General features: G+C 33.8%; 2 protein-coding genes across 2 annotated transcripts; both read right to left on the bottom strand.

Annotated features, from left to right (window-relative positions):
- Window positions 1-1,600: 1,600 nt before the first annotated feature.
- Window positions 1,601-7,058, bottom strand: LOC105155663 (ADP-ribosylation factor 1). The gene is made up of 9 exons (XM_011071577.3): window positions 6,817-7,058; window positions 6,577-6,717; window positions 6,457-6,495; window positions 6,060-6,122; window positions 4,469-4,487; window positions 3,137-3,248; window positions 2,454-2,501; window positions 2,160-2,290; window positions 1,601-1,818 (listed from the first exon to the last, which is right to left on the bottom strand). Exons 2-9 carry the CDS (start codon window positions 6,677-6,679, stop codon window positions 1,785-1,787), a joined length of 549 nt encoding a protein of 182 aa, XP_011069879.1. The 5' UTR covers window positions 6,680-6,717; window positions 6,817-7,058; the 3' UTR covers window positions 1,601-1,784.
- A 2,804-nt stretch (window positions 7,059-9,862) lies between these two features.
- On the bottom strand, window positions 9,863-15,160 carry LOC105155664 (xylose isomerase). The gene is made up of 21 exons (XM_011071579.3): window positions 14,917-15,160; window positions 14,492-14,578; window positions 14,272-14,373; window positions 14,048-14,122; window positions 13,833-13,962; window positions 13,656-13,747; window positions 13,398-13,448; window positions 13,133-13,209; window positions 12,992-13,046; window positions 12,771-12,872; window positions 12,403-12,454; window positions 12,103-12,148; window positions 11,974-12,029; window positions 11,276-11,327; window positions 11,088-11,167; window positions 10,914-10,984; window positions 10,771-10,811; window positions 10,554-10,653; window positions 10,400-10,471; window positions 10,239-10,316; window positions 9,863-10,050 (listed from the first exon to the last, which is right to left on the bottom strand). The coding sequence occupies exons 2-21, from the start codon at window positions 14,549-14,551 to the stop codon at window positions 10,015-10,017; spliced, it is 1,428 nt and encodes a 475-aa protein (XP_011069881.1). The 5' UTR covers window positions 14,552-14,578; window positions 14,917-15,160; the 3' UTR covers window positions 9,863-10,014.
- Between the last annotated feature and the right edge of the window lie 625 nt (window positions 15,161-15,785).

The raw sequence follows: 15,785 nt of genomic DNA on the forward strand, positions 1-15,785 counted from the left end.
ATAAAAATATTATTTATTATATGCATGCAGGATTTGCGTGCCATGGTGGCTAGTATTAGCAAAAAGAAAGGAACAAAATAATAATTTATTAATTAATGTGATTTTAAAAGGTTGAATAAGTTAGTTATTTTATCATAAAGGCAATTTTGGCGTCACAAAAAATTGGTGGTGGTGGTGTCATTAACCGTTGTTTGTGAGTATAGAAGTGTTTTTCTTTTGATATTAGTATAGATAAAGGGATAATTACACTCTCCTCCCCTAAGGTTTGGTGTAATTACACGTGTACCTCATGTGGTTTGAAAATTACATCTAGCACCCCTGAGGTTTGCTTCTGTCTAACGAATAAGTCCATCTGTTAGTCAAAATTCACTGAATTTATTGATATTAATACAAAAACTGAATGAGAATTGATTATTTACCCTCGATTGACTTATTGTACGTCAAATAATTTTTTTAACTAAACTACCCTTATAACAGTAAAAATTTACCTCATCACATGCATTAACACGTGAAGACGTATGCGGCTAATTTGATCAAAAAAAATATATTTGAACTTTAATAAGTCAATTCGAGATAAATATAGATTTTTTTTATTTTTTATTAATATCAATAAATTCAATAAATTTTGACTAGTACAGGGACTAATTTATTAGACGGGAGCAAACTTTATGAGTGTTAAATGTAATTTTTCAAATCACAGATGGTTCATATGTAATTACACCAAGCCTCAGAGAGGGGAGTGTAATTATCCCTAAAAAAAGATGACTATATTTCTTTACAAGATTAAGACTTTTTGTTTTTTTAAGGTTAATTATACTTAGACCCTCCTAAAAATGTGAAATTATACATCTCCCAAAAAAGTTTTGAAATTACACTTACACTCTTCGAAAATTCTGTATTTACACCTGATTCTCTTCCGTTAGGATGTTAATGAAAAATATTGACATTAACAAAAAAAATAAAAAGAATTACCTAAATCTTTAAATTTTGCCCCTCATTTAACATTTTTATATATAATTTTGTCTTTATAAAAGAATAAATATAATTCATATATATATATATAGATAGATAGATTAATGTTAACATCAATACATGTTTCTGCTTACAAATATAAAATTATTATATGAAAATATCAAATAAGGGATAAAATTAAAAGTTTTATGTAATTATTTACTAAACAGTATTTTTCATCCAAACCCTACGAAATAAGGGTAGAGTGTAAGTAATGCATTTTCAGAAATTGTGTTAGTGTAATTTCAAAATTTATTTTAAAAAAAATATAATTTTATATTTTGAAAGAAAGTCTAAGTATAATTCACATTTTCTTTATAAACCTAGCTATAAATACATGAGCTAGGCTCTTTATTTCAAATAATTTGATTATTGAACGTATATTTTCTTTAAAACAAATAACAATATGTTGGGAACTTACAAATATTTTCTTTAAATACATGAGCTAGGCACACACTGGTTTGTTATCAGTAGTATGTTGCAGTGTAAGAAAAAGCCCAATAACAATATGCAGGGAAGATATAATTTCATTGTATTTCCAATGAATAAATGTATGAAAGGAAACATCACCGTAAAAATAAGATATTAGTAATGTTGGTAAACTTTGAAAATGTAATTTTATATCCACTCGTCTGTTCCAGAAAAATGTAACAAGGGAATCTCCTAAAATACTACTCAAAGACAAACCATAACCAGTAATCGTCAGACTTTTTCTTAGAGATCAGCATTTGACTCAATCACAACAATCATCTGATTCTGATTCTTGGCCAAATCTAACCACCTCCAGCTTTAAGTGTATTACTCAACCTATTCAATTCAAGATGCAGGCAGAGGATAGGTCAGAGAGCAGTGATGTGAATATCAGTTCCATATGTTTGGGAAACAATGGCTGCAGTAGTTGATCTTATAGAAACAGATAATGACTAATGATCTCGTCAATGAATTAGTGGTTGATAGACAAATCGTCAATCATTTTAAGCGAATCAAGAGACTGCATGTGTATTAGAGACGATACTGTTCAATTCAAGGAAAGAAATGAGTGGATACGGGTAACATGTTAAGAGTAGCATATCTAAGCACATGAACAAGTAATTATTTTAAGCGTAAGCAAACATCATGATCACCAATGTAATAGTTAATGAGCTTACCAGTCCAAGCCCTCAAACAGGCCTTCTCCTTTTATTGCAGAAGTTTTAAAAATCGCCCATTGGCGGTTCTTGATCTTGTGCAACTCTAAGGCCTCAGTTATCGCAGCATCATCGAGCGCCCCAGGAAGATCCTGTAAACCAGATAGCAATTAGAAAAGTGGTTTTACTACATGAATGCCTATGATATATTCTGTGGTAGTTCTGAGTAAGGAATGCAGCATTGTTGACAATTAAACATATTACTTAGGTACATTTAATATTTCAAGAGAGAAAATAACATGAAAATACGCAAACCTGTTTGTTTGCAAATAAGAGGACAACAGCACCTTTCAGCTCTTCCTCCTGAAAAGAAACCATTTATATTCCAAGTAAATGTCAGAAAAAGAAAAGTGCATGCAAGTATAGGTTTGGACAGCTGTAGTAAAGCATGGAACTGAATACTACAAGTTTGGCACAGGAACCAATAAAAATTATTATACCCATCAAATCATAGATCGTGAGAAGAACAATGTAGAGCAAGTTCAGAAAACCTAGGCTCAAAAGTTTAACTACTGTATCCAGGGGACCTACTTAAGGGTTCATGTAAGGAACAGGCCTTTAGAAACTCCGAAGTCCAGACCATGCTGACTGCTTGTAGTGAACCAGAATTATGTCTACTGTCTCCAGACAACTTGTTATAACCTTAAATGTTTAATAGAGCAACTAGGAAGATGAACAACAAATCTTAGAAGTCCGTAGAGTTACTGCATAGATGACGGAAATAACATTCTTAAGATTCTTAAAATGTAAAAACATGGCTGCACATAGCCTGGTTAAATGAGTGTTGGGGCTTGATCTGGAACCATTCCTCACAACAGCATTCCGTTGCAAATCTTTCCTGGTGAATCCTTCTTTGGTTTGTTGAAATTGCTTATTATTCAATTACCAAAAGACAAAGAGCAAAAAACTAAACAATTGACACATAAAAGCAGGAGCACCTCCAATATTGCATGAAATTCTTCTTTGGCAACCACCAGCCTGTCAGTATCGCTTGAATCAACAACATATATTATAGCTTGAGTATTGGGAAAGTAGCACCTCCAGTATGGCCTGAGTAGCTCAACAAATAAACAAGCATAAAATGAGTGTCGGCCAAAAGAAGCTGCTATAAAAACAAATGCATCTCAGTGCAAGGCCTAATCAATGTACATATCATCATAGCAAAGATTAAGTGAATATTCAGAATAAGCATAACTCTTAGCTCTAGATTACTTCTGGTATAAGTGAAGAAGTCCCAATAAAGATATGACCAGATACAACTGCTATACCAATTTCACTGCCTAAAACATATGAGAAGATGTCAACTGTTATGAGAATAACATCCAGAATGTCTTTTTAATTCTGAATATGAAAAAAGAAATTCAGAATGCTTTTTCCTGAAACCTTGTTTCTCTGGATATCTAGCTCCATATGTTGCTTCACTTTGAAAATAATCTGTGTAATTATAGGTTAGTGGTGAAAAGAGAATGTAAAACTTATTGATTGTTCTAGAATGCATGAAAGAAATAAATCGGGAAACACACTTTCAGAGAAACAGTAGGGTTTGATTCTCAGTTTGCTTCCACAGAAGTCAAAAGAAATCGGGAAAAGAATTATCTGGACAGAGTTGAAGGATTGTGCTAAAGTTTCCCCTCATTCATTTTGACAGAAGCATACAAATCCTACGGCGAAAACAAAGAAATGATAAACCAGCATCCAGATGTAATTAGGTATCTCCTTGTACTGAAACAGAATCTATGATGTTGAAGAACCAATTGGACTTGGCACAAAGAGAAGATTAACAGATTTGGTCATGGAAAGACAAACCTGACTAAGTTTCTCCAGTACTATAACCGTACCAGCAAGGAAAAAAACAGAAAACAAATGCAACCGACACAAACAAAATGCCATTTTGAGTATTTGACGCCGATTAATTAAATTTATATTCTCTGTGCCCTATCATCAGATTAATATTTCAATATAATTCGGAATAATTCCTTATTGAAGAATGAAACTTAGAACCATGCTTTGTTAAGAGATAGAACAACATGAGGGGAAAAAATTATTGACAAAGTTACAAGGGCAAGTTTTAGAAAGACAGAAGGCTGTCAATATCCTATCTCATTCAACAAGGTCGAGTTTCCTACCAGAAACTGTAAATGACAAAATACTGCACGAAATCTAAAAGCAAACTGCATAGGCATATCATTGTCATGTAAATGCAAGAAAAACTGTTAAACCGGACAAATAAGCACTACAACTAGCAAAGAAAACGGAGAAAACCAATTTACCTGATACTAGTCTGTCCACCTGCCATTAGCAAAGAAAACCTCTATGTTAGGCATAAACATAGAATGACTTCAACCGCAAAAGAAACAGCCAATAGAAGATCAAAAAGTATTGAGGAAAGCATAAGAAATTTGGACAAATAAGTGATAAACATCAGAACTTTCAGAAAACCAAAGAGGCAAAACAAGTAGAATTATTAATTGCTTAAAAAGGCACAACAAAAATAATATGAAACAAATCATGAATATTCATATAGTTTTAGCATAGAGCAAAACTAATAGCAAAACTCTCTAAATTCCCTAAAGATACTATTTGTATGAAATCTGAAGTCAAACCATACAGTTCCACAAACATAAAGACAAAATATCGAATAATAACATCCATGGAGCAATTGGCATCCCCCCCATAAATCATGTAAAGATGCTTAGAATGAGTTGAAGCATGTTTCAGGCTTAATCCTTAACTAGAGGGCAGTAGAGCAGCATGTAGTCCTACTAAAGAGCTGGTGCAATCAAAATCCATCTTCCAGAATACAAGCCCTGGTTCATGGAAGACCTATCTAGAACAAGAATCTCCACGCATGTTTTGGTGCAGCTAATCCAATTTGACCAAGACTACACTCCCAAAAAATCATACAAAATATTAAGCAAAGATTGTCAAACAGACCTTTTTGTACAGTGGAGCAATCAAATCCTCAACTATCCTTTCTCCTTCGAGATCAATTACTCAATGGAAAAGGTTAAGAAATGAAGTAAGAAAGAAACTAACAAATGCTGATTGACGGTGGACAAATTACCTTCCTTTCAGAAGCTCAGCATCTTCAAACCATTTAAGTTTAAGATATGTCAATTAACTTAGTCCTCTGAGTTGTATTACTTCCTATATAAATTTGTTCCGTATCTAGGTGAGAGCATAAATGTCTGTTGTGGTTCCTCAATGAGCTAGACCGCTTCCTACTGAAATCTTCTCGTTCCTCACGGTAGATTATGAATCAAAAAGGAAATAATGGATTAAGGACTTCCCTCAGACTCCCCGTGCTAAGAGCTAAAGGCAAAATCACTAGTATCCAAATGAACCATGACAATAGACCTTATTGCAAGCCTAAAGGAACTAAAATAGCCAAATAATTTCCCATTTGATCCTATAAAGTGCTAAAAAGTTTGATATCAACAAGAATAGTGAAACACTTGTGGTTTCAAAACCCTAAAGCATTTAAGGAAACAAGACCACTAGAAAATCTACAAGTTATTTCTCAATTAGTCATAGTAAATGTTAGCAATAAGGTGGATAATTTTTATACAAGGGATAATAGTAAAAGTAACCACAAAGCAAGAGTCTTCTGCATAATTATTATTAAGGTACCTTCCACTGACCTTCTGTATGAGTAACTCATCCAGACCAGTTCTTTCCCTCGGCAAAATTTTAGACTTCTCGTGATAACAATTAGTTAAAACTAAAAAGTTCTTAAATCCCCACATATTCCAACAAATTTCACTTGTTATCAGGGATGAATAAGCAAATCCAATTAAAATAAAATAACTTCACGCCAAACAAGTTAAAGAATATTGTTCTGAGAAGTGTGGACAAACGTACCTAGATCCCAAACTTGAAACTTTATGTTGTTATATTGCACCGTTTCCACATTGAACCCGATTGCTGCCAAGCAAAGATATAAACTTATCAACAAAGAGAGATACAAGTTCCCATTTTCTCCCGCGTTGGGGTATAATACACAGCATATGCAATCCATCCATCGACTTCAAAATTGATACAAGAAAAAATGAGGTCAAGTGACATCTTAACCCACATGAAAATAAGCTCAGGAGCAGTGAACAACTTCGTGAAAGAGGTATAAAACGTAAATGATCCAAATTATATACATCTTAACTTCTCCTCAAGGTGCCAAAATTATTGAAAAGAAAATGCAATCTTACGATCATCATAGATTATATTCCAGAGGAAAGTGAAAAAGTAACAATGAAATAATTACTTGGAATAGTGGAGACTACTTCACCCATCTGAAGTCGATCTGCAAAACACAAAAATTACAAAAAATCATCACAAAGACGCGAAACACATAAAATGAGAAGGCCAAGAGGAATATTCATACAAAGAATGGTGGTTTTTCCAGCATTGTCAAGCCCCAGAACGAGGATCCGAGCTTCCTTGTTCCCGAACAACGACGAAAACAGCCGCGTAAAAACTATTCCCATTTTTCCCTCTTTACACTTTCAATGTGCTGAATCCAACGCTACACATGAAAAAACACGAAAAACCCAGATCAGATCCGAGCAAAACATCGGCGCTTCCTTATCCTTCCTACAAACGATTGAGAAGAAAGTTACACTACCGCAATGAAGGCTATGATTATAGGGCGAAAGCTAAGTAGAGGAGCATCGCAATTGAGCAGCGGAGGAAAAAGGGAGCATCTCACACTCACAGAGAGGATCGAATAGTTTTGGGGGTTGATTTGAGAATATGAGAAGTAATGGTGGTTAATTTCCTATTACATGAAAGATTCTTGATAATTGGGAGTACAACTTATTATTCTGTAATATAATACGGAAAATTCAATGGAGATTACATACAGATTGTAGCACATGCGGAAAGGAGGAAGAAGGAATGCAGGGCGGGTTATCCGTGGACCCATAAACCCGACCCGGAAAGTATATTGTCCTCACGTTATAAATACTAATATCATCTGCCCAGTGGATGTGTCTACTTATTTTTCTAAATTTATAAATATTATAAAGTTTTTTTTAATTATATTAATACTTATTGATTTATTAAGAGAGAAATAAATAATAAATAAAGATAAAATAATTGAAAGGCAATTATCCCACGTCAGTAATAGGACAAGAGTTTGAGCAATTTATAAGTTCTCTCCGTAACAAGACGTTTTTCATAATAAAACTCCAACATTATATAAAGTCAGAACGGACAATAACTCGAACAACGGAACATCATCGGGTCGTGAACCACATCATTTGGCATTGTTCCCAAGTCCTCGTCTAAGAGCTAATGATGTTGGCAAACGTCTGACATTGATTGCAGAAGAAGAGTTTGAAGACTTATAAGTCACAAAGCCTTTGTTCTCTAGTTATGCTCCTTATCAGGATAAAACGGTGAGACTCCTATAAAACAAGAGCTAATAATACATCAGATAATAAGCACCAATTGAATCGCAAACCATATTAAGAATAAATAATACTTAACAGATTAAAAATATAAACTTAGATAAGAAAAGTGAGATGAGAGACGATATAATTATACAAATAAGAGGCCATTGGAAGTCGTCGTAATAAAAAAATATAAAAGACAGAGAGAAAATCAAAATCTGACATTATCTTTTTAAATAGGAGTAAATAGGGATGAAAATGAGCCGAGCTCGATCAAAAATCTTAATTTGAGCTTGAACTTGAGTTCCCTTACTCAAGCTCGAGCTTGAGCTCAATTAAGGATTTTAAAAAGATATGGATTATTGTACCATTTGGAATACATTCAAAATCTAAATAAGAACCAGGAAGAAAATATTCACAAAAAAATAAAACTAGAATATGAGATATTGACTAATAATTCTAAAATATAGTAAATAAATGCATTCTGTTGTAATGAAATTGTAACGATAAAATTTATATGCATTACAGACCTGGCTCGCTCCAGGCAAATTCAATTCCTCCTCACCCGAACTCGAGGTAACTGATTTCGGAGTTCACTTCCCGAGCTTCACTGATTCACGAGTGAACGAAGCCTAGTGGCTCAGTAGCCTTTCTGTGTCGATTGGGTCCTAGTTCCAGGGCACCCTCGTAAGGTGAAGAGTCGCCTCCCCTTGTACCAAGAAGCAAGTTCAGAACAAAAGGATATTATTAAATATTTACTCACAAAAAATTATCAAAACGTACTAAATTATTGATTAACCTATAGACCAAAATACCATATTCTAATATCATCTAAAACTAAAATATGAGATATTAACTAATAATTCTAATTGACAGTGAATTTTAAATATTTATTTACAAAAAATATATCAAAACTTACTAAACTATTGCTTAAGCTTATTTTTATACAATATAAAAGTATCATATTTTATTATTATATAAATTTTAAATAAGAGATATATTGATTAATAATTCTAATATATGATGAATTTTGAATATAAACTTGATATAACATCGACATACTTAAATAAAATTTATAAAAAAAATGTGATTCGCGAGCTCATAAACATAAAGAATATGACGGGCTCCAGCTAACGAGCGGGCTCGACTCATTTGCACCCTAGGGGTAAATATTATTAACACAGCAATAAACCTATGGTTGTGTTGGCTTGTGAGATGCAATGCATCTCATTCTATTCAATCAAGTCAAGGTAGTATTTGGTTGTAGGAATAATTTTTTTATTCCAAAAAAAGAAAATATATACCAAGCATATTTTATTATTTTCAAGAAAAATATATCATGTCATCTATAATTATTAAATATTTCTTTTTGTCTAACATATTTTACATATTACCTCAACTATCATCGTTATACTTTTATTTCATATTTAATTACATACTAAAAAGAAAAAAAAGAAAAAAGAAAATGAGACTCTCCATCTCATTTTTCTCATTGGGAGGAGATGAGATCACAGAATAACCCAAAATGAGAAGTCAATGTTGACAAAGTTAATACTTTAAAATATAAAACTTTGGATTAAACAAAATATGTTTAATGTGGGGTATATTACATAAAAATCGTATCAAACACCTCACAGAATATACAAGTTTTATATCTATTTTATTAATTTAAAATTTTTCCGACCCGGTTTCAATGCATCCTAAACTCTGACACATATGGACTCACCGTGATAATTGGATCATTTCGATGTCCGTAGTTCAGATAAAATCGTATAGTTTAGAAAAATCTTTAATAGTCACCCTTCGTGCATCATGTATAATTTTTGCTTCCTGATAGTTTTAGGACCGATTTTAACATTTCTTACGATCTACTTGATTTAAGTATCAGAGGGCTATAATTTACATACAAATCTTGATAATATATCAATTGAATCAATATATCAACGTAACAAAAAACGACGAAATTACAATAAATTAATCATATAGAGTTACATAAACACCCAAATATTTGGTGAAATTCCATCAGATGGATTGGGAAAAGATTGGATTTAACTTATGTTGTTTTCCTATTTTGAGTGTCACAATACATTTCTCCAAGAGGAGATTTAAAAAAAATGAATAAATATTAATAAGCTTCATCTGCAATTAATTTTTATAAGCGTGACTTTTACCATTTTAATTACAAAACGTTTTTTAATTATAATTATTTACATTATCTTCGATAAAAAATATCAAGAAAATACTTGTGTGTGTGTGTGTGTGTGAGAGAGAGAGAGATGCATGTAAAATTGTCTGAATACTGAAACCAACACTACATCTCTAATAAACATTCCCTAGCTGATTGATCAAAGTAGTCTTCCCCCCTACATATCACAATGTGTTCATTCTCAGAACAAGAAGAGAATGAAAGGATAGAATCCTGCTGCTATCTACAATGCAGATTGGAATATCATCTCTGCCAACTCCTGCAACATTTCCAACAAAATTCATGTAAACAACACTCCCATATAAATCATATCAGATAAAAATCGGAATAACTTTATCGAATTGACCTGAGAGCACGTTTCGCTAAACTTAGCAAGAGATAACACTATCGATCGATCTGGCACTATGATATGTTCAAAGGTGGAAGAACTGGTACAAATCATGTTACCTGTTTAGCAGAAGCAACTGTGGGTTCACCCCATTCGATTGCCTTCTTCTCAAGAAGATCAAAATCACCTTTTCCAGCCTATAACACAAGTCCAGGTCAACCACCGGAAGCAGAAGGAAACGTGAAATAAACAACGATACATAAGGTAGAAACAAACAGACCTCTATTTGGGCTCCCAATTCTGTGTCAAAACTTTGGTATCTCTGGCGGACTAGCTCACTCAACAAACCATCCTGCTTCAACACAAGGATACCCCTTCTGTTAACGAGAAGAAAGGTTTTCTTCGAGCATTAAGAGAAGTGGAATGAGTATTACCGCAAGTAGCTTAGCAGCATTTCGAAGCCCACGTGCAACAGTATCCATACCAGCAATATGAGCAATAAATATGTCCTCAACATCTGTGCTCTCTCTTCGCCTGTTTAATAGTTACCAGCTTGCATGAATATATCGAGCTAAATAACTGCTCAATTAGCATTTAAGATGCATCATTTTATGTTGATAAAAGCAAAACAGAGGAGGAAATGAAACCTACAATTTTGCATCAAAATTGAATCCACCCGGTGCCAATCCTCCCTATAATGAAGAGATAAAAGGAAAAAAGTTGAAACATGGTTCATCAATTTAGTTTAAGTCAATTTCTCTGTAATACACGGTTAAGACAAAGATTTGACATACATTTTTAATAACGGAGAGCATAACCAATGTTGCCTCTGATACATCCATCATAAACTGGTCGGTATCCCAACCTGCAAGAGGGCCAAAGTTTAGGGTTAAAACTTGTCGTCATAAAAAAACGTGAGGTGTTGATATTAGTAGGATAGCTCAGCAGAGTCGCCTGTAGCTAAATACCAATTTGAGGGTCGCCAGTGTTGGCGTCAATGTTCCCCAGTAGACCATTAATTCTTGCAGTCTCGAGCTCATGATGACAGCTGCAGTTCCCCGAAGGTTTTTAGGTATAATAAATATATTAATGCCTGAATGATGTAAAGCAAACTATTTCCTTAACTTGTTAGTTTCCGGAGCAGATAGTAACAAACCTGTGACCGGATAGAGTTGCATGGTTGCACTCGATGTTCAGCTTAAATTCATCTGCACAAGAGACGAGGAAAAGAATAAATTGAAAATACATATGCTGAAATTGCACAGTCTATTGCATTCCCACCCAACTAGGTGATCTTTCATGATGAGGGAAACCAATTTTCTTGAGTAATAACAACAAGTAATGGATCATTTGATGGTGAAGGATGCCATAAGAACAGGTGAATCAGCTAAATTTGAAAAAGAAGGCAAAACTGGAGATAGCTGACTTACTTCGATGATTCTGTTATGTGAATTTAACAATTCAGATTGGACGTTCTAACATTGCGGGAACTCAAGTTTCAGACGTGCCTCAAAATTTCCTATGCAACATGTTCTTTGCATCACAAGGATGCAGCAAAAAACTAGGATCTTTCCAGTTTTTGATCTCATTTTCCCACAAACCAACGGAAATGAAGTTGAATTTTCTTGATTAAATTATGTCTACCGGCTTGAGTTTACTAAAAACCTTTTATTTCCTTGGATGTGTCGAAACTTGAAAACATCATCAAACAAGTAAGAACACGAAGAAAGAAGTTTCACTACCAAAATTTTCTCACCCATATAATTTAATTCCACATATCAAGTAGTTATTCCTGTCATAGGGTGCATTAGAGAACACAAGACTGACATGTTTTAAATTACAGTGCAAAATTACCGATTAATCCATATTTACGAAGGAAGTTAGCCGCTGTTGCAGCATCCCAATCATACCTGCGATGATTAACATACATTAACTAGGCTGAAAACTTAAAGATGGTGAACATAATAATTGACAGGAACATACTGGTGCTTTGTAGGTTCCTGGGGCTTAGGTTCAATGAGCAGTGTTCCTGGAGAGGAAAAAAAAAGGATAAATCACTATAAAACAATAGAAGAAAGAAAAAAGGTGAGCCTTGTTTAGACAGTGTATCATCAACAATAATGAATCACAAAGGACTGAAATGAGAAACAGAGAACATTTGAATAATAGAAATGTATATGATCTCTTGCAAAGCATTATGTCAATCTGTGTTACGATTTGTATTATCTTTCAACTCATAGAAAATGTTACTCATGGCCTACACAAAGTAGAGAAGAAAAGTACCGTTGAATCCAATTTTCTTCTTATAGGCAGCTGCAGCTTCAAGAAAACTTGCCTGCAACGATAACGTAACCATATAGTTCCAAAAAAAATTGCGAAAGACAAATTACGAACATAGTGAGGGCACATTGTTTCACCAAAAACACCCATATTTGAGCATGCATCCTCACTCACATAATATAATCAATTACTTCGTATTACAAAAATAAACATGCTTCATCTTACATTAGGCCACAACAGTTCTAATCATATTTTAAGAAGAAAAATTCTACCAACTTATTATAATTATATTTCTCCGAAACGTTAACTCAATATAAAGAAACATGATTATGAAAAGGATGCAGAAAGCACAAGTAACAAAATAATCTTACCATGTGATTGAGCTCTCTTTCCATATCTGTGTTCAAAAGAGACTGATAACCTTCACGTCCACCCCAGAAGACATAATTTTCTCCACCTAGATAATGTGTAACCTATATGCACAAAGTGGAATGTGAAACATAATACAGAGAAAAAAAGAGAAGGCAAGCCACCGAACATGCATCTAATGTTTTCTAGAAAGAGAACATGACCAGATCAATCAACCACCAACCTCCATGGCTTTCTTGACTTGTGCTGCAGCATATAAATATACTCCTAGTTCAGAGCTGTAAACCAACAAATCAGAACATCAGTCCCGCAGTGTAAAAGTTTATGGATCATCACATTAAGTCAGAGATATAAAATGAGTTACCTAGTTGCACCACCATGCATGTATCTGGGGTGGTGGAATAACTGAGCTGTACCCCACAAAGGACGAATCTTTGTCCCCTGATGTTAACACAAAGAGAGAGTAGAGATGACCATCGTACAAGTAGTAATAGAATCATGTATTCTTCTGTACAGAAACTCCCAAATGAAAGACAATTCTCTTCATTGGCATAAATTCTTTTGTAATACATCTTAGATTTCTCGTTCATATCTTTTGAAAAACAATTGTCTTCATTGGCATAAATTACCTGAAGTTCTTTGGCAAGAGCTACCACTTCATCCAGGTTTGCGTTGGTTTCCTACAAGGAAAACAAATAAATATCAGATTCTAAGTAATGAAAATTAGAGCTATTTAAACTAATAAAATACCACTAGAACACTAGAGTACCATTTCCATTTTATTTTGGAAATACTGCAAACGACCACTGACTGCCTTGATTGGTAAAGATGAGCCCCAAGTAGTACAAAATCTATGAAACTAATGTAACTATTGTGTATTCACTGACCTCAATTGTTTTACCATCTGGAGCAATATCCTTGTCATGGAAACACCATCTGTCTACGCCAAGCTTTTCAATAAACTCAAAGTTTGCCCTCACTGAATCATCAAGCCAGAAATTTCAAGTAACAACATTATTTCAAATAATAACATCCAGGAACCAAAATTTTTCGGAGAACCGTACTTCTTCTTTTTGCCATTGCCAAGGAATTAGTGCCATCTTCCCATGGCCACATCTTTGTGGGTGCACCAAATGGATCGCCACCTGTTCCACGGAATGTATGCCAAAATGCAACGCTGAACCTCATCCAATCCTATAATAAATCAGGGGGTTCATATATCTTCCCATATTATCCTGGATTACTTGAAACCACACAACACGATTGAATAAAAGCTCACCTTCATTTTTTTTCCAAGAATCTCCTCTTCAGCATTATACCACTTAAAAGCAAGAGGATTCTTACTAGAAGGACCCTACATTATAAAAGGAACGAAATCATCATACAAACTATATCCCATTTTTCTTCAACCCAGGAATTTCAATATGATAACTATTTTCCTTTTGTTTTCTTCAACCAAGGAATTTGTTATCAGGAATAGCAGAAAAACATTAAAAAATTTACCTCATACTTGATCTTCGGAATGCCTGGGAAGAACTCCCCTTTCCACTCATCAGTAGCACAATCACTTCCAAGATGCGCGGGACATGTAGGTGGCGCAGCCATCTACTCTCATTTTTATTCGGTTCATAATCCCACACAAAAGTAACATAAGTCCCAGCAGGAAACATACATACATATTACAGATAAATCAATCATATGAGCTGAAAGATAGTATCTTTACCACTAAATTAGAGACAACATTGAGAGAAATAAGCAGCAACAAGAACTTGGCACTCTTCATTTCAATCTTCTCAAGCAAACAGAACCTCTGCAGCCGGAATCAGAAACCAACATGTAAACCATCAATTTCTGACAATAATTTTCCAACAAAATTCACGCAGTGGCCCATCATCACGCATAAAAACAAAAATTTGTCCATCAAAACTAAATCTTTGAAAACCCCATCACCACTTGATTATAAACCCATCACCAAACAGCTCTCTCTTCCCAAACACACATTAAAACATACATCTAACTAAAACCTTTGCATAAATTATCAAAAAAACACACACTTGGTTCACAGTCGTGCACGTATTCATCTGAAAACATGTTCCTATTACATCTAGATTATACATATTGATGACAGAAGGCTGAGAAAGAACTTACAGAGAGAGATAGACGGGTAGTTGAGTTTTCAGCCAAAATACAAGTACTCCCACCGAGAGCAGGCAACAAAGTATATATATAGCATTAAAATCTCCAGGAGTATTTTGGTAATTCAGTGCAAAGAACGATCCTTAAAAACGGGGGTATCATGATATGGATTATGACTCTGCCTCTCTCTTCTCCCTCTCTCTCTGGCTACCGTATCTCTCTTTTCTCTTTTTCTTTTATTTTTCTACGGTATTGTGTGTGTATATATATAAGTATCTATATATAAGTTAATAGATATGTATATAATATACATATATAGTTTAGATATATGCTTATCCACACAACTTCCTGTCATCAGTACTAGGAAATGATGAGCTAATAATGATGTGGCAGTGGGATCCTGTCCATTAAACTATATCCATCCATCCGTCCATGTCCCTTTTGTTGACTTTTAATATTAATTAACTTTTTAAATTGGGATTATTAATAGGGATATTTACAGTTTTCTTTTTTAAAATTTGGTATAATTGTATATAAATTTTCTATGATTTAAAGAATTATATTTAGCACTTTTAAGGTTTGCTTTCGTCTAACAAATAGTCCATTCGTTAATCAAAACTTATCGAATTCGTTGATATTAACAAAAATATTGAAAAAAAAAACTATGTTTACCTCAAAAATAACATATTATTAATTTATTAGCTTGATATGTCTGCATGCTTTAATGCATGTGTCTTCACCGTTTTAAGGGTAGATTAGTTAAAAAAGATTGTTTGGCTTATAATAGGTCAGTAATTAGTTGAAATTTTTAATATCAGCTTTAGATGTGCAATTTTTTGAAAATAAATAAAAATTATTTATAAGGGCAGTTTGAAGCATCC

This window comes from Sesamum indicum, linkage group LG2 (assembly GCF_026168435.1).
Source record: "Sesamum indicum cultivar Baizhima isolate 11 linkage group LG2, ASM2616843v1, whole genome shotgun sequence".
Lineage (NCBI taxonomy): Eukaryota > Viridiplantae > Streptophyta > Magnoliopsida > Lamiales > Pedaliaceae > Sesamum > Sesamum indicum.

Bases quoted from the DNA above. Each gene is read 5' to 3' on its own strand.
- LOC105155663 (XM_011071577.3), bottom strand. From the start codon at position 6,679: ATGGGAATAGTTTTTACGCGGCTGTTTTCGTCGTTGTTCGGGAACAAG. The intron at 6,496-6,576 runs GTATGAATATTC...TGTGTTTTGCAG, and splicing joins TGGAAAAACCACCATTCTTT to ATCGACTTCAGATGGGTGAA. The intron at 6,123-6,456 runs GTAATTATTTCA...TTTGCTTGGCAG, and splicing joins AGTAGTCTCCACTATTCCAA to CAATCGGGTTCAATGTGGAA.
- LOC105155664 (XM_011071579.3), bottom strand. From the start codon at position 14,551: ATGAAGAGTGCCAAGTTCTTGTTGCTGCTTATTTCTCTCAATGTTGTC. The intron at 13,963-14,047 runs GTGAGCTTTTAT...GATTTATTATAG, and splicing joins TTCTTGGAAAAAAAATGAAG to GATTGGATGAGGTTCAGCGT. The intron at 10,812-10,913 runs GTATGTCAAATC...TCTTCATTATAG, and splicing joins TGCTCTCCGTTATTAAAAAT to GGAGGATTGGCACCGGGTGG.